We start from the raw sequence: 23,610 nt of genomic DNA on the forward strand, positions 1-23,610 counted from the left end.
AAAGTAAATAATTATTAAATATTCAAAAATTACTCTAAAAAGTAAGTTGGGCAAAAATTAAGCACTAAGTTATAGGCACAATAGAATTCACTCTATCAATATATAAAAACAGATTTCTTTACCGTTAGAAAAAAAAAACCAACGAACTATAATTTAAATGTCATAGTTTCTCTATTATTATCAATAATTTATAAAATTATTCTGAATTTATTAATCCTTTGGTGTTAACAATCCGAAATATCATGTCTTAGAAATTGCGTGCTGATCTCCAGTTAATATTGAGAAATGTAAATACAGTAGCAAATATTATGACAAAGAATGTAATGAGCACCCTTTTTCCTCAAGTGGAGCTTCCGCCTTGAAAGAAGTTTGAAAAAATTCAACAGGATTTTATTTTTTAAGTAGTTTCTAGTTTATTTTTTCTTTCTTAGTTGTTGTTTATTTTTTTTAAGTCACAAAAAAATAAAAAATGTTATAATCTCTTTATACTTACTTAAATATAGCTCGTTCTAATTTCATTTCTAGCTTTAGAGAAAAAAATAAAAAAATAAAAAAATAGAAGTTTGATAGTAATATGAGTCGTAGCCAGAAAAACTGAACCAAGGAGTGAAGAACTATATACATGAGTGATAAAATGATTAAAATCTTGCATATCTTATTGGGGGAAAAGCTTTATAATTAGGATGTGTAATTTAATTGGAAGCATGTGTAATGTTATCATCTCAGTTCTCAAATTTACATTACATACAATATTTTAGAATTTTCCCCATTCCTTCTATTCCTGCTTTGAGTGCTTTCTCTTTTTGTGTGTTAAAGGCTTTAAGTAATTTTTTTAGTTACTATCCCATTAAGTGAGTGACATAATATAGATTAGGATTAAAGCATGCACGAGTGTGATTCCTGGAAATTAAAATGAAAAGGAAAAGGAAGTGCCACATCTTTGGATTGTGGAAATCAGCTTTAGCTAAAAGAGAAAAGAAGGAAAAAAGGTAGCATGATTCTGATTTGAGAAGAAGGTGGGGTGGGTGAAGGTGAGGTGAGTGGGACTGTTGTTGCATTGGGTCCTCAAAAAGAGTAACTAGTGCCCTTGGCTAAGACCTATGGGGACTTCACTCTTCAGGCCTACAACCACTGACTCTAAGGACACATAACCATTCTTATCCTCTTTCTCTTCCACCATTCAACCACCTCTTCTGACTTCTGACTCCAACTCCTTCAAACCATTCTCTTTCTCCCTTTCTTCCTTTCTAATCAAATTTCAATTTCGGATACAATAATGCTAGGAACCAATTCTCTATAAATCAATAATAAGTCAAATGCCTTTAGATAATTCTAAAATTTCTACGTAAATGATATTTATGCTAGGTATTAAGATATTTCTTCTACTAAGTATTAGAATGTTTTTTTTTCATACTAAATAAATGTTTTTTTATATATTTTTTAAATGATTTATTACAACCTTAGAAAAAAAGTGAGTTTGATAGAAATTTCACCGTAATTCTAGCCAAAAATACCTTAACTATCTCTTCACACTTGAATTTGGCATTAAAACTAATTAATAACAAATATTTTAATATATAAATAAATAAAATTAATTAAAATCATTATAAATAATTAAATTATTTAATTTTTGGCTAATCACCTCTTGATTCATATACTTTTCCTTTCAGATAATATCAACACTACTTAATTCATTAACATTGCAATATATTTTTTCTTATTCTATGTATAATTGGGGATTAGACGATTAGTACCACTGAGTTGTATATCATGTTGCTATTGTTGTTGGCTCGAACTCATGCCATCCCATCATTTATTCCAATTCCAATACATTTTAATTATTAAATAAAGAGTAAAGTGTCATTTTTATTGTGAATATTTGGAATAAGTTCTATTTGTGTTCCTAACGTTTAAATCATTTTTTTATATTTTTAACATTTATAAAAATGATTCAATGTTATCTTACTATCAATTATACTAATAGATCAAATTATATTTTTCAATTATTCTTATTTTGATGTATTTATTCTTAGTTCGGTCTCACTTGGATGCGTTTAATTTTAATATTGTATTCACTATTTGTGTTCAGGTTCAACTATATTCTTAAAAAAGTGAATTATATAAATGTTATAGGAATTAGTTTTAATTTTTGGTGAGCTATTATCCAAAATGGATCATCAATTTTATTCAGACATTTATATTCTAACTTCAAGAAGAGATTTTTAGAACTCCAACTAAAAATTCATGATGTGTAATTGAATATAAATAAACGATACTTTACTCTTAAATAAAATATCCCAAACTTTTTTTTGACCGAACTTGTCCAAATTGTAGCTTGATAGGTATTCTTTCCATTGGATTGAATTTTTCTCTATACATTTTTTTTCCCTGTCCCATCCATTGTCCATCTTATAAAGTATAAACATGTATAAAATCACAATCCACCTACAACTCCTTTTTTTTAAAGAATTATAATTTCTTAAACACAATCCAAGTTCATGCGACACCAAAAACATACTCATCTTAAGAAAAATATGACACAAACCATTATTTTACCAAGGCCCAATCGCAACAAAACATATTTTCTTAAAAGCCCACGTAATTCTTTTGGGATTTATTTTTCTTATCTTCCTTGTGAGTTGACGTGTAAACACTAAAAACCAATGTTTTGAAAATCGATTTAAACTGACCGATCGAACCATAAACTGTTAACAAATACGATTCGAATAGATAACAAAATCGACAGATTTAAAAATCGAAGTTGAACCATTAAATCGGTCGAAAATCGATCAGTCGAATTGAACCGTAACTCGGCCGGTTTTTTAAATTGGCTGGCAAAATACTGTTTTGCATGCTGAAGAAAGGGCCAAAGGAGAACGAACCCTAGTCTCACCCACAGACCCACTCACCTCTCTCCTCTCGAGCCTCCACAGTCCACTATCATCTCTCGCTCTCAGTTCTCACGTCTCCGGTCTCTACCTCGAGCTTCCGGCGCAACTTCCGTCCAGCCACCACCACTGTTTGCGCAGCCACGCTCCATCGCCATGTCAGCCCTCGAAAATCGCAGCCACCGCCAGCGCCACTTTTCGTCGCACAGTTAGGGACTGCTGGCGCCAGCTTTGTTCAACCCTGCCACCCTTTCAGCCACTTCTTGCCAGCCACTGTCCCTATCCCCGCCAGATTTACATTCTTCAGACTTCCAGCTTCTAACCCTAGGTATGAATTTTGCTTTTTTTTTTTTGGTAATATTACACTCACAACACTAGTACTCTGCTTCAAACTCTACAACTTCTAATTTCTATTACAATAAGTAACTATTTGATTTGGTCAATGTTTTGAAAATCGGACCGGACCGGTCAGTCGGACCGATTTAACCGTGAACCGACAATATTAACGATCCGGTCAGGCATATGAAACCGATAATAAAAAAACCGACAAAAAACATTGAACCGGACGAGAACTGACCGGTCAGACCGAACCGGAACTCGCCCGGTTTACACAAAAAGGGAAGCTCTTTCGTTTCTTTCACCCGTTCTCCCTTTCTTTGTTTCAGTCAGAGAAATCACACAAACGCAACCGCAAAACCCTAGCACTGTAAGCCTACACCACCGCCACAAGGAGTGGCATACTGCCGCCCTCCGTCGCACTCAAAGTTCGCCATCCGTCATCTAGCTTCCCTCGTGCTCCAAGTCTTCAACCCCTGTTCGCTGTCACCGATCGCGGTTGCTTCTTCGAGCTCGGCGTCCGTCGTTTTTGTCTGCTCAGCCGCGCTTCCGTCGCCGTTTGTTTACCGTTCACGTTCGCGTTCTTCGCCGTTCGCTTTCGCTCGGCGTTCACCGTTCGAGTTCGCGTTCGTCTGGAAGCCACGTTGCTCTGCTTCAAACTCTGCGACCAACCCGCGCGCTCCACTCAGCCGTCGAACTGCTCTCTGTTGCCCCCGCCGTGAGTTCCCTAAACCCGCCACCAGACAATACACTCACACAACACCAATACTCTTCTTCAAACTCTGCAACTTCTGATTTCTATTACAATAAGTAATTATTTGATTTGGTAGTGGTTTGTATTTTTTTATAGACTAAATTAAAGTTACAATAGTTATGTTCTCTTCTCTATCACATTGAAATTAAGCTTTGAGTTCTCTTATTTCGTTTTAATTTTACCGCACTCAACATGTTTGATGAAATGCTTTAACCATATTTCTGGTTGGTTTTATAATTTCTAGCTTTTAGAAACTTAGTAAGTTGATTGCATGTGAAATTAGAATAATTGGATCATAGTAATTAGGAAATTTTAGCTGTACAAATAGCATTTTTGCAGAAAACATATTAGCTGATGATTCCACTTGCATTAGTGTTCTTCTGGAAAATTTTTTAACTGTTACTGTGAACTTGTTAATTTGCTAATTGTTCTTGTGTTCTTCTGTTACTTTTAATTTTTTTGTTTTGTTGTGATTTTCTGTTCTTGAATTTGTTAAGTTGATAATTTGGTAAATTGTTGGGCTGCTGTTGTTTTAATTTGTCAAATTGTTAGGTTGCTGCGACTTAATTTGTTGGATTTTCTATTTAGGTCTTGTTCTTGTTTATTTGCTAAATTGTTGTTGTGTATTTATTGTTTATTTGCTGGATATTGGTGATCATTGTCTTTGAGATTATTTACTATGCAGGTTTAGTGTCATCACTGTTTTGGAATGTTTTATAATGTACTCATGTTTGTTGCTGTTTTGTAATTGCTGGTTGCAGGTTTAGTGTGATTATTGGTTAATGTTTTGTAATGTTTGGTGCTGAAGGCTGATTGTTGAGTTCGGATATGGTTGTTTATTTTGACTTGGGTAAAGAGACTTATGGTCATTTTTTCCTGCCTTATACTGATTCAGATGATTATTTTCAGAGGATGAGCACTTATTTATGTATTTTGAGAAACTGTTTTTCTGTGTGTTATGAGCATTTGGTGAAGCCTGTATTGTACCTATTCAAAGCTTAGTTTTACCAAATGGTCTTCAAAGCAACTCATCCAAAATGCTACTGCACAAATCCAAGTCTATTGTCTCTAAAAGCCTGTATGCACCTTCATTTGGTGAAGCCTTTCTAGCACTAGTCCACTACCAACTTTGTTATTAATAATGTTATCAAATTTATTTATCCGAGTACTATGTTTATTTTTTAGTTGGATTTATGATAATTCATTTGATATTCTTCCTATTTTTATCAGATATTTCTTTTAACATTTTGTGTACTGATGAAGAATTGTACTTGCTTGTTATCATGCTTTCATTTGGCAATTTGCATTTAATATAAAAAGGAAAATCCTAAGAGAGTAATTCACCACTCCATTAGAAAAACTTCATACTACCTTATATCCTCAACTTAATACTTGCATATTTATAATTTATTTATTATTCTATTCTAAATCGGTTTTTCCGGTTGAACCATCGGTTAGACCGGTTGGATCAGTAAACCAGTGAACCAGTAACTAAAACGGTTTGATGACCGGTCCGGTTCTCAGAACCTTGGATTTGGTAGTGGTTTGAATTTTTTCATAGACTGAATTAAAGTTACAATAGTTATGTTCTCTTCTCTATCACATTAATATTAAGCTTTGAATTCTCTTATTTTGTTTTAATTTTACCGCACTCAACATGTTTGATGAAATGCTTTAACCATATTTCTGGTTGGTTTTATAATTTCTAGCTTTTAGAAACTTAGTAAGTTGATTTCATGTGAAATTAGAATAATTGGATCTTAGTAATTAGGAAATTTTAGCTGCACAAATAGCATCTTTGCAGAAAATATATTAGCATGATGATTCCACTTGCATTAGTGTTCTTCTGGTAAATTTTAACTGTTATTGTGAACTTGTTAATTTGCTAATTGTTCTTTGTTGTTGTTCTGTTGCTTTTAATTTTTTTTGTTTTTGTTGTGATTTTCTGTTCATGAACTTGTTAAGTTGATAATTTGCTAAATTGTTAGGTTGCTGCGATTTAATTTGTTGGATTTTCTATTTAGGTCTTGTTCTTGTTTATTTGCTAAATTGTTGTTGTGTATTTATTGTTGTCTTTGAGATTATTGCTGGATATTGGTGATCATTGATTTATTATATGCTTCATGGTTCCATTGTTTTCTTCTTCTCAAGGAAAAAAAAAAATTCTGTTTTCATTGATTGTTTGTTTTGTTTCAGAAATCAATTTCTTGTGATCAATGCTCAAACTCTGAATGTTGTTTTGCTGTTTTTGTTTTGTTTCAGAAATTAATTTCTTGTGATCAATGCTCAAACTCTGAATGTTATTCTGTTTTGTTTTAAGGCTGTGTTTGGAAGAGGTGATGATTTCTGAGTGTTGTTTTGTTTTTGTTTCAAGGCTGTGTTGTGTTCAATTTTCATTTTGTAGAAAATTCTGAGGTATATAAGAATTAAGAAGGAAAACTATTTCAATGGTATTACTCTGTTGATTCTGGTCTGCTACAAGCTTGAACATAGAATTGAAGAGAGAAACCCTCTATTATTTCATCATTGGCCTATTTTTGGCATTGTATATCATTGTAGTTTGTTTATTTATAGAACTAGTTGTTTATGATCCCCTTTTGAAGTAAAAAAATGCAGTAGAAGAGTGTGTAGAACTAGTTGCTCTATTCACTAAATTTTTATAGAATCAGGTGTTTATTATAAAATGGTTTTTTCTGTTAAACCATGGTTGAACTGGTTGAACCACGGTTGAACCAATGAACTAGTAAACCAGTAACTAGAACGGTTCAATGATCGGTTCGATTTTCAGAATCTTGGTAAAAACAAGCTACGAGCTTACTACCCTGATACCCTGCCTCTGTGAGTTGAGTTTTGCTTTGAATCTTTTGAATTTGTTGCAAACGGAATAGCAGATATAGCTTCGAAGTGACAACTGAAGATGACAGTCAAATGGTACCATTGCCTTCTCTTCCATCTGCGTTTGAAATTTTTTTCTCTCATAAAATGTTAATTTCTTTTTTTTTTTTTTATCAATAGGATTCTTCACTGGACTCCAACCCAAGGATCTGTCGTCAATAGCCAAATCCTGAACGAGATTTCGCAGTGCGTCGAGAGCTTCAACGCCGTCAAAGACGGAAGGTGGAAGGCTACCCTCACTTTCTACAGACCCAATTTGCGAGGTTTTTTTTATTTTTATTTAACCCCCTTTCCCTCTCTTGTTCTCTGGAACCCTAACGTTACGATTCTGATTGGCGCCGTAACTTGTAACAGACCCAACGATTCCCAGCGAATTCCCGCGTGATTTTCTGGGGATTTCGCTTTTGGAGCAGCCCAACAAATACTACTTCATAATTCGCGGTAACAAAATAATCCTTGAGGCTGATTCTACTATCTTGACTATAATGGAGAAATTGCAGTCTTATAAATCCAAAGTTGCTCTTAATTTCGAGGTGAATTTACTCATTTACCGTTGTTGTTATAACTGTCTCTGTGGTTTGTTGCTTAATATAATGATGGTGCAGGGAGTGCAGTATAAAATGGGTGACTTTCAGATGAAGGTGGTCAAAGTTGTTCCCAATCAAGGTGAAAGTCTCAGAGGAATTTTGATTGAGGTAACCACTTCTCAATTTTGATTGAGGAAGTTTAGTTTATAAGCTAGTTGACCTGATAGTGAAGATACATGTTGTGCTACTTGGATTTTATCAATATGATTATCTCCCTAACTTTTATTGTTAAGTTTGAGGGAACCCGAAAACATACTTGTGTAGACATTTAATTAAGTCAAATTTGGCCTATGCTTTCTGCAGATTGAGTATCTCCCTATCTCATCAATCGAAAAAGCCAAGCCAATTATGGAAGAATTTCTTGAGCTGTGGCGAGAAGTCATGTCTAAAAAATCATTACCAGGGCATTTCTCGCAAGCAGAACCACATTTTGCAGAGTATAAGCTTCCCGACAATTATACCTCACAACATACAGCTATCCAGTATGCTGCTGCGTTAGCCCAACTAATTGCATCAGCACAGTTAAGGGGCTAGGAGGATTCCTAGGTATCTGTCCTCATATGTTAGTTGAAAGTTGAAAGACTTCATCTTTCCCTCGAGGAACAGCCAATTGTTCTAACCTTGATTGTATTTAGCTGGCTAAACTCCGACACCCAGTGGCAGGGTGATTGGGTTCCACTCAACGAAGGAGACTGTGGTGATGTTCATATTGCTTTGCACTCGTTAAAGGGAACACATGTTCCACTTCTTTAGCGAACTCAAACCAAAATGAAAATATTGTAACTGTATGAGTCATTTTTGTTCTCACTTTTTGTCTGCCAAATATTACAGCTATTGATCCTTATCTTAATGTCTTATACCTATTGATCACGTAGTATTGTTATTAGTTATACATCAGTCTTGAATCTTGATTGAACGGAAGAGAGAAGAAAAAACTGGCTTGGCAAAATCTCGACTGCGAACCAAACTAGCAATAACCAATAAGTATATTAAGAGAAAATAACTTGAAAAGGTCATGCACATTTCCTCACAGCTCTATTTGAATTAAACTCTCAACTCACGCAGTGGTTGAAGTACTCTATTCAATCCGTCAAAATTGTAAAGCGATACACATTCACTTTTAAATATGAATGTGTTCTGGACATCCTATCCGAGCCTGGTCCCAACTCACCTGCCGATTCGATCCCTAAGGAAGAACCCACGGTCGCAGCATACCCTAGGCCCTATAACAGCTTTCCAAACGTCAAAAACTAAACACTCATCAAACCCCTAAAAGGGAAGGGATAACAAGAATTCAAAATCAGCTCCTCCAACAAGCCGTCACTGTATAAAAGGGGAGCAATTAGCTCTCTCGTTCTCCAGGATTCTTTAGTTCCTGCCTCACCCAACTCCCCGTCCAGGTAGTCTCTCAACAGAATGCATGCATCATGCATGCATGCACATATACAACCGGTAGTCTTATATCAATTAATTTATTCAATAACTCTATGAACGAGCTATAGCTCAGTACAGTCTTTCCATACTTACCAAGAAGTTGCGAATTCAAGTCTCACTTCTAACTTTGGAAAAAAATAAAATTAGTTATTTCATTACTAAAAATAAAAATAAAATAAAATTACAAGCGTCAAATTGTTTTTTTCTTCCCTCGTTTTGGGTCTTGCCGTCTTGGACTCTGAAATGATTTGGATTAGAAGTAGTTTTGTTTAAAAAAAAAAGATTTGAAGTAGTTTGCGGCCGAGGAGCGAACCCGCCAATTTTGGGCCTATAAAACATGGTAACTGACTGATACTGAGAGGCCGCATTCTTTGCCGTCAGGTCTCTTCTCTCTCGTGTTTTTAAATTCAAATAGTCTCTTACTCGCAGTGGCGGCTCTGCCTTGAATCATTTCTCTACTTTGCGATCTAATGGATTCAAACTGTTCAAATAATGCCCCAGGAAGGAAGGTTTGTTCCTTTCATACTCTTCAATCAATATATATACCAATGCTCCAGGAAGGAAGTTTTATTGCGAAATATGCTTCTTCATGCTTGTAGGTTAAATTCGCACCAAAAGCGCCACCTCGCCGAGCGCCAAAGAAAGAAGTTAAAGCGTATGTATTGTTTGTTTGGAGAATAATTTTTGTTATCCGGTTTAATCTGATGTCACTTTTGATTTTTTTTTTTTGTTTCTGTAGTGAACTGGCCGAGGATCATGATGCGGAACAGGCCAAGGATTTGCTTCGGCGCTTCAACGTGTGTTATATGATTGACATTGGATTACTCGATTTTCTCTGACTTGAGATTTTCTTGTTGATATTTTCGTGATCTTTGTTTCAGGAAAGTGCCATGAATGGCAGGCACAAGGTTGAGAAAAAAGGTTTAATATGTTACTCCTCTTGATTTTGAAGTTCTTTGATCCCAGTTTCTTCAACTTTTTGTATTTTAAGCATTCATTTCCTGCTTCCATCATGTTAAGCTGTGTTTGATTGTTTTGTGCTCATCATGAAAACCGGTTCTGATTTTCTATGAATTTGTTAAGAAACTGACAGTCCACGCAATTGTTTCAATCATTTAAATTAATAATGCTGGATTTACTTATAAAATAAGCATGGAGACTAACATTGTAATCTGTACCAGAAGTTGTAGAGAGACATTTATTCATGTAGCAGAGTCAATGTTGCTACTCCTGTACTTCATTATCTTTTTATGGGATTTTGTGTTTATTCGATAGGGACCAGCAATTATAGAATATATTTGCAAGACATATGAAAAGCTACTACTAAAAATAAAAATAATTCCTTCTTAGGGGAAAATTTTCTACTTTTCATTTGAACTCAAAACAAGTTTTATCTGCTGAGATTTAGCTTTACTCTCACAAATTATTCTGTAATTCCTATGTAAGTTCCTAGCACTACAATAAATAAAATTAAAATTGAACTTGGTCAATTTGAATATTTACTATGAAGCATCTAGTTTGTCTATGTTGAGAGTGGAGATCACATATTTGATATAACGATGGCTGATATAATTTCATTTTCCCTAAAGCAGGGGTAGCATTATTCTTTTTGTTTTCTAAAACTGTATTTTTATCTTTGTGATTTGCAGTGTCAGCTTCACAGATTGCCTTTGGTTATGGAGGCGAAGCAACATCCTTCAAGCCAAATCGCAATCCCAGCAGTGGCAGTGACAATTCTGCATTCAGTGGTATGCTACCACCAATGCATTTCAATTTAGTAGTTTGCTTACAAGTTTTTGTTTTGCACTTTGCTGCAAGAAACTTCCTTACATTAATCATATTTTGTTGATGCTTTAACCACAGGTGTGAGAGAGAAAGAATACAAAGAACCATGGGTAAGTGCACTGAGTGCATAAAGTTGCAGACTTATGTACTTTTTTCTTTGTTTCCTCTGTGAATGTATCTGATGTATTTGGTGGTGTAATTTTGCGTGCTTGTTGAATTACAGGACTATTACAGTAATTATCCTGTTACACTCCCATTGAGGAGGCCTTATTCAGGAAACCCAGGTACATTCCAAAAACCATGTTTGGAGAAAGAAAAGAAATTTAGTAAATTACAATTGATGGAATCTTATGTATGATTGGAATTTTTTTATATCAACAACTAGTCTGTTTAGTAAAACAATTTCTAAGAATCCCGAGGTTTTACTTAAGTTACATGCCTACATTCATATATCAATAGTATTATGAATCAACTATTCGTTGAAATATATTTTTCGCTTCCACTAGTGTCACGAATTTATTTCGCTATCACGCTGCATATCAAGAGGCTTTACCTATGCATATTGTTTTGATAGAACTCCTTGATGAAGAGGAATTTGGGGAGGCTGCAGAATCCAGAACCTTCGATGAAAATTCAACAAATCCAGCAAAGGAGCTTGGCCTTTTGGTAAGTGAACTGAAACTTATGAAATTGAATTTATTAATGATTATAGTAGTTTTCTGACGAGCAATTTGATGGTAGGAGGAAAACCCGGAGACAAGTGTGTTCTTGATCCAGTTACCAGCAGCTCTGCCAGCGATTAAAGGATCAGCTTCTTCTGGAGGCCAAGATGGCAGTGAGAGCTCTTCTAAACCTCAAGGATCCATGAAAAAAGTGAAGCCCTGTAAGTTGAATGAACTACCACGTGGCCTCATGGGCAAAATGCTTGTATACAAGAGTGGTGCTATCAAACTGAAGCTTGGCGATACACTTTATGATGTAAGTATTGCATTCCCTATATAAATTGCACGATTTAATCTTGGTGTTAGTTTTTCAATTCTTTTTCTTAATTTTCAAGTGTTGAATGTACTTTGATAAGGCGTCGGAAAAACTAATTTGTAAAGAAAACAAGGTCGAAGCATGGTCGAATTCCAAAGTCATGTGATATAGAGGCTCAGTGACACAATGTTACTGAATTGATTCCAAAATGGTTGCAGGTTTCCCCCGGTTCAGATTGTACATTTGCTCAAGATGTTGCTGTTATGAATACTGGTGAAAAACATTGTTGCGCAATTGGGGAGATCAGCAAGCGTGTCATTGTAACTCCAGATATAGATGACATGGTAGAAAATCTCACATTCATTCGAGTATCCGAAAGTGATCTTCAATCTCTGACGTCTTCCCCTTTGTATTTGCGCAGATTAGTGTGACTCGTTGGGTGAAGCCTCCTATTGGTAAGGTGAAGCTGAATTGTAATACAAGTCTATCCTTGGCGATGGTGGAATCCAACGAGACGGGGAAACTCGAGGCGAGGAACACAGCTGGTTTTGGGGCCGTTTTGAGAGATGACAAAGGAGCTTGGGTTAAAGGTTGTGCTGGAAATCTTCCTCCTGAGTGGTCGGTCTGTCACCGGGAGATCTTTGCCATGTGGACAGGTCTTCGTCTTGCTTGGGATTGTGGTGTGAGGGATGTTGTTTGTGAGACTGATTCGCGGGAGGCCTTCATGGCGGTGCAGCAGCACCCGGAGACGGTGCAAAGAGACTATGATGACTTGTTGATGAATATTCAGGAAATGCAGAGTAGAAGTTGGAAGGTAGAGTTTAATCTAGTGTTGAGGGAAGCTAACAATGTTGCTCATCTGCTGGCCGAGAAAGGAGCAGAGGGTAGTGAGAGTGGTATCGGCAATTACGTGGAGTGGCTGCGGCCTTTGAATTTTGTTCTGGATGCTGTCCGTCGTGATTCTCAAGCCTCTTGAGCTTGGTGTTTAGCTTTCTTTCTATCTTTTCTTTTCTTTTCTGTTTTTGACACAATACAGAATGTAGATGTTGTCTATTTCTAGTTTTGTTAATTGTTTAAGCGAGCGGTGAAGCATTTATTAGTTGAACAGACTATGGGTTTGTTTGGTTTGAAAGAAGTGGAGGGAAAATAGGGAGGAGGGAAGACAAGTTGCAAATTTTAGTGTGTAATTTATGAGCAAGTTTTGGCACTTCTCTTCTTTCCTTTCTATTTCTTCTTCATTTCTCTTGAATCATACAAAACCTATATGTTTAGTATAGATTACATTTTCATGTAAAAATAATTAATAAATTAAAACTCTATATTTAAGTCATTTAACCAACTGAGTCCAACCAAGTCATTTATATCTTGTGCACATTTTTCTTCGTCTTCCTATGCTATATCTTTCTTCTTCTTCTTTTTTGTTATTTTTCTCTTTTATTATCATAATCACCAATACGACTTCCTTCTTGTCATTTTCCTCTTCCTCTTTTTTTTTTCATTAGAATTTTTTCTCCTTCTTCTTTTTCCTCCTTCTCCTCCATCATTTTCATCATCATGATCATCATCATTATCGTCGTTATTGTTATCGTTATCGTTATCGTCAAATTTTTACAATATTGATGACGTTGTCTTACCCAAAATTGATTTGGATGTGATTTTGTTGATAATTCAATTATTTTTGTGTGTTATTTTCAAACTGAGTTTGTGCGTCGTAATCATTAAGTAATTTCGGTGTATTTCTGAATTAATTGAGGTGTATTTGTCCTCGTTCACTTAGGTTTGGTGTAATTAGGTCATCGAATGTAATTGTAGTGGTTTTGATGTCATTTAAGTCATATCGATGATATTGTCTGATCCAAAATTGATTTGGATGTATTTTTCTTCATGATTCAATATTGTTTGTGTGCTTATTTTTGAAGTGAGTTTGTGTGTTGCAATCGTTATTTAAGTAATTTCGGAATATTTCTGAGTTAATTGAGATGTATTTCGGTGGTATTCTTCTGATAAATTCTGCACAATTCAAAACTCTTTCTCTTTATATTTTGTTGCTTCTTTTTCATCTATTTTGTCTTCATCTTCTTATTTCATTTTCTTATAATTCTTCTTATTTTACTCTCATGAGAAGAATAAAACCATAAAAAAGAAAAAAAATAAATCAAACAAAAAAAAGAAAAAACAAGGATAAAAAATTGTTCTTCTTTTCTTGTTCATCTTTTCTTTCTTATTTTACCTACTCATAATTCTTCTTATTTTATCCTCTTAACAAGAATAAAAACAAGAAAAAAAATCAAATAAAGAAAAAGGAACACATAATACTGCAAAATCACTTAATGGATTTGGATGTACTTTTGTTCATGATTACACGTTTTCGAACTGAGTTTGTGTGTCGTCATCATTAAGTAATTTCGGTAAAAAAAATTAAGAAATTTATGTATTATTGTTAAGAAATTTCGGTGTATTTTTATTCTTATTAGTTCTGTATAATTTAAAACTCTTCCTCTTTTTCCTCCTCATTTTCTACTGCTTTTTTTTTCTTCCTTTTCATCATCATCATCTTTTTTTTATTCATCTTTTTCTTCTTGTTTTGCTCTCTTAACAATGATAAAAACCAAAAAATCAAACAAAGAAAAAAAACACATAATACTATAAAATTACTAGAAAGAGGATGAACCTACATTCATTCAACTAAAATAAAGAAAGAAATCACGAGAAAAAGAAGAAAAAAATGCAGCATGAAAAGAAGACATTTCTGTGCTTTTGTAGCAAAATTTTGGTGTAAAAACTAAGAAATTTTTGTGTTATTATTAATAAATTTTGGTGTATTTTTATTCTGATAAGTTCTGCATAATTTAAAATTCTTCCGCTTCTCCTCTCCTCATCTTCTTCTTCTTATTTTATTTTTTCATAATTTTTTTTTGTTTATTATCTAAAGAGAAATAAAAAAAGAAAAATCAATGCTATAAAATTACTAGGAAGAAAAATAGAAAAAAAAAATATAACAATTAAAGAATGACCATGGAAAAAAAACAAACGAGAAAAAAGAAGGAACATGATGAAGAAGAAAGAAAAATACAAAAAAAATACAAAAAAAATGATATATTTGTGTTAATAAAACACGTATGTGTACATATTTGACTAAATCATATAATGATTCGTAATATTCATACACGAAGATGTTATCATTAAAATAGTCAACTAACGACCGATACTCAAACACAAAACTCATAGTAATTAACGATTTTGTAACAAAATTATTTTTTTTAACAATAAAAATTAGTGAATGTATGTTTGTTTTCTTTAATATTAAAGAATTTGATTCTTAATAAATAAGAATATAATTTAGCTTTTATTTCTTAAAATTTTAAAACAAAGTAATTTTTGCTATATTATTTTTTAGGAAAGTAAAATTATTTAACAAGTATTAGATCTAAATATTAAATAGCCTACCGATGCAGGTAGGGTAGAGATAAAAGAAGTGAGAGTTAAATTCATAACCTTCTTCATGTAATGACTTGCAATAAGTGAACAACCACTAAACTAATTAGTTAATTTAGTAATCTAAAGCATTAGTTTTTTATTTTTTATTTTATTAATATGTATGAAATTTGAAATGATTGGATTTTATATTTGTTTTGAAAAAAATTGATATTTCAACAGGTAGGATAGAATATGATAGGGTTTAAAACTTTAGGGTGCGGGTATGATTCGGGTTGAGAGATTCTCAACCCGCATATAGAGTATAATAGAATTTTAATGAAATTTTCAATTCGCAAGTACCTTATCCTACCCATTGCCAACTCTAGTTTATAATTTGGTTGTCATATCTTTTTCAATTTGTTTCTTTATTTGTGTTTTCCTTAATTTTCACAGTTGGCACTATTTTTCCTAGAATAATTTCCATGCAGTTTGTCATATTTTTAGGTGTTTCACCACATTCATTATAAAAAAATTTAGAGTCATTTAAATAAAAATGTCAAAAACGTTTTTTTTAAAAGTTAAAATTTAACACATATAGTCAATTAAATTATCTTATTTTTATTAAAATTAGACTCAATAAATTAATTTAGCCAAAAAATTAATAAATTAAATTTTGAACCAATCTAAATTTTTTTATAAAAAATGACTACAATATCTCTAACTAAAATACTCCTATTATATATATATATATATATATATATATATATATATATATATATATATATATATATAAAAGAGTATTTTGGTCATTTTTTATAATAAAGATATTGTAGTAATTTTTATAATATTTATTTAGATTGATTTAAAATTTGATTTATTATTTTTTGGTCAAATTAATTTGTCTGGCCTAATTTTGACAAAAATAATACAATTTAGTTTAATTATTAAAAAATATTTTTTTAAAAAAATATTTTAAATATCTTTACTAAAGTGAGGCAAAAGAGCAACCAAGAAATTAAACTGCAATTAAAACTACTATAGGAGGACAGTGGTTGGAGAAGAAACAATTAAGATAGGATTTGAAAGAGAAATGGTAGTTCTACTAAAACATTTTCACTTCAATATTATTATCTTTATTTTTCAAGAGAAACCAACTTTTAAAAGTTAAAACTTTATTTTTCTAACAACTATAAGAGTGGTAATAGGACAGGTAAAGATAAATTTTTGTCTTGTTTAATTCTGTTTCATCTTACAATTATTTGCATAGACTTTATTTTGTCTCTATCTGTTTTTATAATTATTAAAATTTAATAAATAAAATAAATTTTTAAAATTTATATATATAATTATATATATAACATAAATTAAAATAAAAATTTAAATATAATATAATATTATTAATTATTTTACTAATTATTTTATATATATCATATATTAAAATTATATAATATATTAAATATATACTGGGATTGACTAGAGCGAGTATTACTTAAACTCGACCTTACTTGTTCGTCTAAGACTTTGTTCCGTTAAAAATTTATTTTGTATTAAAACAGATAATTATCTATCTCGAGTGAATAAAGAAGAGATGGATATTTGCGAATTTGGATTATGTTATCATTTCTAAACAATTATTATTTTGAGTTCTCTCTAATTTCTAACTAAAAAATTCTATTTAAATATTAAAATTAATTATTATATATATATATATATATATATATATATATATATAAATAATTTAAATTTAACTCGTTTTTAATGTATATTCTATATTGGTGGTTAACCTTTAAATTAAAATCTTCAACCCATTTCACTTCAATTACTTCTTAATTAATTACCTACTATATCAATCTAGCTAATTGTAATATGGCTATCGATAATTTCTCTCTTTCATTCCGTCACGACAAGCTATCTATAATTCTATATACAATCTGCTACTATTATTATTTTCACTTAGCTTGTTACAATCAAGTGCCTCAAAAAGACCAAAAGTCAATATCAAACAAAATAATTATTTTTTAGTTATTACATTTGTTGACTTATCACCTTTAATTATTAGGTGGCACACTGACACTTAACATAGAGACGATCATTTCTTAATTACCTAATATATTTTGTTTTTGGGCAATGATATATAGCTACAAATATGTATTCTATTGATTTTGTTGCTTCCTTCTTTTTTTGCCATTAAATTTTTTGTCAGCATTATTTATTTATACTATTAAGGTGTAATGTTATAAAAATTGAAATAGATTAAAAAATTGTATTAACTACCAAATACCTATTTTAGTATCATTCTAACCGTACGAGCAGCCTTGTATCTCAACGTCAATAATCATGTGTAATCATGGCATTATCTCTCTTCTTAAAATCAATACCAAATTACCAATCAACTATACGAGAAAGTCTAAACATGATACCATGACTAAGACAACGACTATATATCAGCGCAATAATATTAGAAAGACAAAAAAAAGTTGAAATTTATTTTATTTAATATTTTAAATTATTATGATAATTAATAAATACTAAATAAGATAAATTTTAGCTGTTTTTTGTTAATATTTTTTTGTTACCAAATATTTGCGAAATCAAAAATACTTGAAAATTGATTTTTGGAAATGAACTAACCATCTAACTTTCATGCCCCCGAAGATTGTAAGTTGAGTTTACAAGCAACCGTAAATTTCTAGCTTAGCCTATATATAGTGCATAAAAAAGTTTAAAAATAAGGAAGAAAATAATAAATATTCAAATGAAATATAAAGGCTAAAATATATTCGTGGTATTTTCAAAAGTTTTCAATAGTCGCTAGGATTAATTTTCAATTGAGAATTTGAGATATTCACCGCATTGCTAGACAATAACCTTATACATTATGCCATGCAAAACCACAACAAAATATATATTTGTTGGTGACAAGGTATTTAATTATGAGAAATAATATTTTTATTAATTATTTTTAATACAAAACTTAAAAATATATATATAAGCAGGAACGGTTCTACATACATTGTTGTGGGGGCAAGCGCCCCCACTACAATTTCGAATTTTTTTTAGTAGTATATGATAATAATATTTATTTGTCCCCCATTAGATTATTAAATTTGACCTCACAATAAATTTTTACTCAACTTTTGGTACTTAATCGTCAATTTAAAAATTTTATATTAGAAATTCGTTAAAACTTAGAATGATCAATTCTCAAATTTAAACGAAATTAGTGTTCTTTTTTAAAAATCAATTCAAAAGAATATTATTTATCTTCTTTTCAAATTAGCTTTAATTTTTGCATAGCAACTTTATTAATTGAAAATTTTTTTTAACTATAAATATAAATAAGAGTCGACTTCTAATTGTGTTAGGAAGTGAATTTTTAAATAATTATTTAGTAATATATATAAAAAGAGAGAAATTTTGATGGTAGTTAACAGAAAAATTATTTAATTTTTTAAAATATAAAACCTAAAATAATAGAAATTTAAATTATATATTATTATTTAAATTACTATTTTAGTATTGTAATTTATATATTAGATATTTTGAAGACTAATCATATTTTACAATAATAAAATATAATCATAACAATAATTATGTTATATGTATATAAAAAATAATTATTTGTATAAAATATATATTAAAATATAAAATACACATTAAAAATAAGTTAAACAATACATATATTTATACACAGATATATAATAATTAATAAATAATTTAATATTTAATTTTTTTTATATATATATTATTTTTATTATAAAAATAATTATGATATTATATAAATTTTGCCCCCACTACCAAAATTTTCTGGATCCGTCAATGTATATAAGAGATGTATTTACAAAAATAATGTTTGTAGTATTTCTGTTTAATTACTACTTAGCAAGACATCATGACAATAATCATGTTTAAGGCACATAAAGCTCTTATATTATAAGTGTAGGCAGCAAATTAAAAAGAATAATGACTAATGAAGAAAGACATTGTTAAGTTAGGAATACGCAACTCATAGTTGCTTTGTATGCATATCTATCGCATCAGTTAGTTGATGATGAGGTGGGTTTAGTGGGATTTGGCATATCATATCATGTTTCAGAATTGACACATTCATATCAACCTATCAGACCGGATGGGATGTAATAAAATTGATAACTGACAACTGCTATAACACACTATGCATTTGAGAGAAGTTTCTTTTTAGTGCAAAATTAAAATAATGAATGCTATGGTATCCAGTGGCGGATCTACGGGGGGACCTAAGGTGGCCATGGTCCCCCCCAAATTTTTTTTAAAAAAATAGTAAATAGTAATAATTAATAATATTAAATTTTTTTATATATAATATTAAAAAAAATATAACTTACAAAATTTTATAAATTAAAAAAACTAAAAACTGCATTATGTATTAGATATTTGAATTATTGTTGCTCTTGTTAACAAATAGCCCATTCTAATAATTAATAAAAATGGTTCTATTATACTAGCCCAAGCCCATACTATTAATTAAAGTAACCCTAGTACATTTTTCAAATATTTGTTTCAAACTATCATAGGCATAGCGCCACTTTTCTCTCTCTTTTAGTGATTCCCAAACTTTTGGTCTTCTACTCTTCTCATTCTAATTTTCTTTCCATACCAAAACAAGACATATGAAGAAAAACCATTGAAGAGAAATGAACAACAAAATATTAACCATTGAATGCACAACAAAGATTCAAAGAGGTATATTTCAATTTTTTTTAAGTTAATGACAATGTCAAGTATTATTTACATTTTTTATTTAAAATAATTAATTTATTTTTTTTATAATGGACAGTGTTCAAAGATTGAAGTGAGGACAAAACTCAATAGAATTATTTTTTTGTGAGACTTGGAACAAAAAATAATCAGGTAAATCAATAACTTTATTTTTGGTTATTATATATTTGTGTTTCTAAAATTATTTGTTATTGCTCAATAGGTTTAATATTTTTTTTTAAGAAAATAATATATATGCAATTATTTTTGTTTTTTTTTTGTTAGATAGTTCAAGTTAAGTTAAAAATGTCAAAGATGAAAACAATTCACTCATTTTTCAAGAGAAAAGAGAGAATATATGATGAACAAAATTCAGCTTCAGATTCTTTGAGTAATGTTCAAAATATTATTGAACAACCTGTGACACAACTTGTTGAGCAAGATATTCAACCCCCTGCTTCCAAAATAGCAAGGACTGAAATAGATCAAGTTAATATTGATACATTGATGCGTGATCCCGGAAAGCGTCCGCAAATTTGGAATTATCCTATCAATCAACAAGATGAAATCCGTAGAGCATACATAAAGTTTGGACCATATCAATTTATTATGGATGAGTACCCTCTTTCTGGTCTAGAAAGTCATCCTCGTCGTTTCAAAGCTCATTGGTTTAAGAGTTTTTCTTGGCTAGAATATTCGCCAGAAGTGGATGCTGCATTTTGTCTTCCATGCTATTTATTTTCTAGAAAATCAAGTCCATTCACATCAGGAGGATTTCGCAATTGGAAAAAAGTGAATAATGGAAAGGATTGTGCATTTTTATCTCATGTGGGTAAATCTCTTAATTCTCCTCATAATATTGCTGTTAAGTCTTGTAAAGATTTGCTTAATCAATTATGTCACATTGACAAAGTATTGGCTAAGCAAAGCTCACAACAAGTTTTAAGCAATAGATTGCGTCTTAAAGCCTTTATTGATACTGTCAAATGGTTAACGTTTCAAGCTTGTGCTTTTAGGGGACATGACGAGAGTCATGAGTCTCAGAATCGAGGAAATTTTCTTGAAATGTTAAAATTATTAGCTTCTTACAATAAAGAAGTGGATGCAGTTGTTTTGGATAATGCTCCTCAAAATGCAATATACACATCACCTTCTATTCAAAAGGAAATTCTACATGTTTTTGCTAGAAAGGTGCAAAATGAAATTCGCAATGAGATTGGTAATGCAAAGTTTTGTTTGATTGTTGATGAAGCTAGAGATGAATCTAGAAGAGAACAAATGGCACTTGTTGTTAGATTTGTTGATAAGCATGGATTTGTCAAAGAAAGGCTAATAGATGTTGTTCATGTCAAAGATACTACTTCTGCTACTCTAAAACAAGAGATTTGTTCTGCATTATCTCATCACAATCTCAACATTCAAAATGTTCGAGGTCAAGGGTATGACGGAGCTAGTAATATGCGTGGAGAGTGGAAAGGGTTACAAGCTTTAATTATTCAAGAATGTCCTTATGCATATTATGTTCATTGCTTTGCTCATCAATTACAGCTAGCTCTTGTTGCTGCGGCTAAAGAAGTTGTTGATGTTCATGCTTTTTTTCAAAGTTTGAGTAATATTATCAATGTTGTGTGCTCTTCTTGCAAACGCAATGATGAATTACGATCTGCTTATGCAACTGAAATTTCCCATTTAGTTGCAACTAATCAAATTGAAACAGGAAGAGGAGCAAATCAAATTGGCACATTAAAAAGATCAGGAGATACCAGGTGGAGCTCTCACTTCAACTCAATTTGTAGCCTTTTACGTATGTTTGGAGCAACAACTTCAGTTCTGGAAGATTTGGCTACTAATGGATCTACATATTCTCAACGTGGTGATGCTACTTATGCTCTTAAATCTTTATTATCATTTGATTTTGTTTTCATTTTGTATATGATGAAAGAAATCATGGGAATCACTGATAAACTTTGTCAAGCATTGCAACAAAAATCTCAAGATATTTTGAATGCTATGCATCTGGTTTCTAGTACAAAGTCATTGATTCAACAGTTAAGAGATAGTAGTTGGGGAGCACTTTTGGAGAAAGTTAGTTCTTTCTGCAATGATCATGCTATTCAGATACCTGATATGGGTGCTTCTTTTAGTGACATAATTCGGTCTCATCGTAAAAAGGATGTTGTCACTGTTGAACACCACTATCGTGTTGACATTTTTACTAGCGTGATAGATTTTCAATTGAAAGAGCTAAATAGTAGATTTAGTGAGCAAGCAACCGAGCTCCTCATACTGAGTACATCTCTAGATCCTAAAGATGCTTTCAAGTTATTCAGTGTTTGCAACATATGCAATCTTGTAAAGAATTTCTATTCTTTAGATTTTTCTGAGCAAGAAAAGATTCAATTGGATTATGAGTTACAACATTATGAACTTGATGTGGTTAAAGCTCCAGATTTTCAGAATTTGTCTACTCTTGCTGAATTGTGTCAAAAATTGACAGAGACAGGAAAATCAAATATATATCCTTTAATTGATAGATTAATTCGTCTTGTTTTGACTCTTCCTGTGACAACAGCAACAACTGAACGGGCCTTTTCAGCTATGAAGATTATTAAAACAAGGCTTCGAAACAAGATGGAAGATGAATTTTTAGCAGATTGTATGATTGTATATATTGAAAAGGAAATTGTTTCAAAATTCACTTCAGAGATGATAATTGATGATTTTAGTTCCATGAAGTATCGTCGAGCAAGTTTAAAAATATCAAAATCTTAAAGTATGTAGTTGAACATTGACTTTTATATAATATAATTACTTTTTTGATATATATGCTACAAATCATATTTTGTTAATTTTTTGTTATATTTTATATTTAATTGGCCCCCTCTTATGAAATTTCTGGTTCCGCCACTGATGGTATCTATTACATTATACTCAAATTACTAAAAAATATAAATAAATAATATTTAATTAATTCTAAATAAATTATTTTTTAGTTTAAATATTTTATTTTTTATTTTAAAAAATAAATTAAATAATTTAAACACCACAACAAAAACACTATGAAATTCACCCATTAAAATTATAGGAGAACAAATTCTAAGAAATTTTAGGAAGTGACATTTCATAATATTTTTAACTTGCTTAGCTCAATGATTTTGGTACGAAACTCGTTTGTTCCAAAGACACCAATAATGAAGTAGCTAGAGTGCTCCTTCTTTCACCAACCCTAATTGGTTAATTTACCATTAATTGGTTAATTTACCATTTGTGTATCATGTGTACTGAATTTTATGCAACTATTCGGCATTGTTCTTTTAGAATATTATCACAGCTGCGACAATATATATTAGAGGAAAGTAACAATTATATTTTCAAGGATTTCGATCGACCTCAGATTAATTAGTTCTTAAAAAAAAAGTATTAATTAGATATTCTATAATAGCAAATTGTACACATGTATTTTTTTTTTGTTAATAGATAATGTGAAACGAAATTGAATTGTTCATGTATTTTATTATTTACATATGATGCATGTCTTGTTGCTATATGAGTATGAAAATGATATAATTTTAGATAATAAAACATTCATTATTTTTTGAATTTCTATATAATATTTATTAATTGTTCTCAGTTTATCACGAATCCTACTAAAATAAATAAAATTTTACTCTAAAAGTTATTATCTACATAATTATCTTTCATAAATAAACATGTCACATTAATTAACGCTATATATAAATATTACCGTTAAATTTTACATGATAAATTAATAGAATGACATAATATATCCACTGTACTA

General features: G+C 31.1%; 3 protein-coding genes across 12 annotated transcripts; all 3 read left to right on the forward strand.

Moving 5' to 3' along the window:
* The first annotated feature begins 3,527 nt into the window (after positions 1-3,527).
* On the forward strand, positions 3,528-8,330 carry LOC112696625 (mediator of RNA polymerase II transcription subunit 20a). 10 transcript variants are annotated; one of them, XM_072195984.1, is made up of 6 exons: positions 3,528-3,942; positions 4,740-6,909; positions 6,994-7,136; positions 7,228-7,406; positions 7,479-7,568; positions 7,764-8,330. In XM_072195984.1, exons 2-6 carry the CDS (start codon positions 6,896-6,898, stop codon positions 7,992-7,994), a joined length of 657 nt encoding a protein of 218 aa, XP_072052085.1. In that variant the 5' UTR covers positions 3,528-3,942; positions 4,740-6,895; the 3' UTR covers positions 7,995-8,330. The 10 variants fall into 10 exon arrangements, with proteins under 10 accessions (XP_072052085.1, XP_072052169.1, XP_025605237.1 ...); XM_072196068.1 differs by having other exon boundaries at positions 7,488-7,568; XM_025749452.3 differs by having other exon boundaries at positions 6,767-6,909.
* A 917-nt stretch (positions 8,331-9,247) lies between these two features.
* Positions 9,248-12,987, forward strand: LOC112696642 (uncharacterized). The gene is made up of 11 exons (XM_025749474.3): positions 9,248-9,403; positions 9,494-9,549; positions 9,634-9,691; positions 9,776-9,815; positions 10,544-10,642; positions 10,758-10,789; positions 10,903-10,963; positions 11,254-11,345; positions 11,421-11,657; positions 11,876-12,001; positions 12,079-12,987. Exons 1-11 carry the CDS (start codon positions 9,365-9,367, stop codon positions 12,631-12,633), a joined length of 1,395 nt encoding a protein of 464 aa, XP_025605259.1. The 5' UTR covers positions 9,248-9,364; the 3' UTR covers positions 12,634-12,987.
* Positions 12,988-20,318: 7,331 nt separating this feature from the next.
* Positions 20,319-23,297, forward strand: LOC112696654 (uncharacterized). The gene is made up of 2 exons (XM_025749481.2): positions 20,319-22,163; positions 23,289-23,297. Exons 1-2 carry the CDS (start codon positions 20,319-20,321, stop codon positions 23,295-23,297), a joined length of 1,854 nt encoding a protein of 617 aa, XP_025605266.2.
* Positions 23,298-23,610: the final 313 nt, after the last annotated feature.

The sequence above is a fragment of the Arachis hypogaea genome, chromosome 1 (genome assembly GCF_003086295.3).
Source record: "Arachis hypogaea cultivar Tifrunner chromosome 1, arahy.Tifrunner.gnm2.J5K5, whole genome shotgun sequence".
Classification (NCBI taxonomy): Eukaryota; Viridiplantae; Streptophyta; class Magnoliopsida; order Fabales; family Fabaceae; genus Arachis; species Arachis hypogaea.

Bases quoted from the DNA above. Each gene is read 5' to 3' on its own strand.
- LOC112696625 (XM_072195984.1), top strand. The intron at 7,407-7,478 runs GTGAATTTACTC...ATGATGGTGCAG, and splicing joins AAGTTGCTCTTAATTTCGAG to GGAGTGCAGTATAAAATGGG. The intron at 7,569-7,763 runs GTAACCACTTCT...TGCTTTCTGCAG, and splicing joins TCAGAGGAATTTTGATTGAG to ATTGAGTATCTCCCTATCTC.
- LOC112696642 (XM_025749474.3), top strand. From the start codon at position 9,365: ATGGATTCAAACTGTTCAAATAATGCCCCAGGAAGGAAG. The intron at 9,404-9,493 runs GTTTGTTCCTTT...TCATGCTTGTAG, and splicing joins ATAATGCCCCAGGAAGGAAG to GTTAAATTCGCACCAAAAGC. The intron at 9,692-9,775 runs GTGTGTTATATG...TCTTTGTTTCAG, and splicing joins ATTTGCTTCGGCGCTTCAAC to GAAAGTGCCATGAATGGCAG.
- LOC112696654 (XM_025749481.2), top strand. From the start codon at position 20,319: ATGCGTGATCCCGGAAAGCGTCCGCAAATTTGGAATTATCCTATCAAT.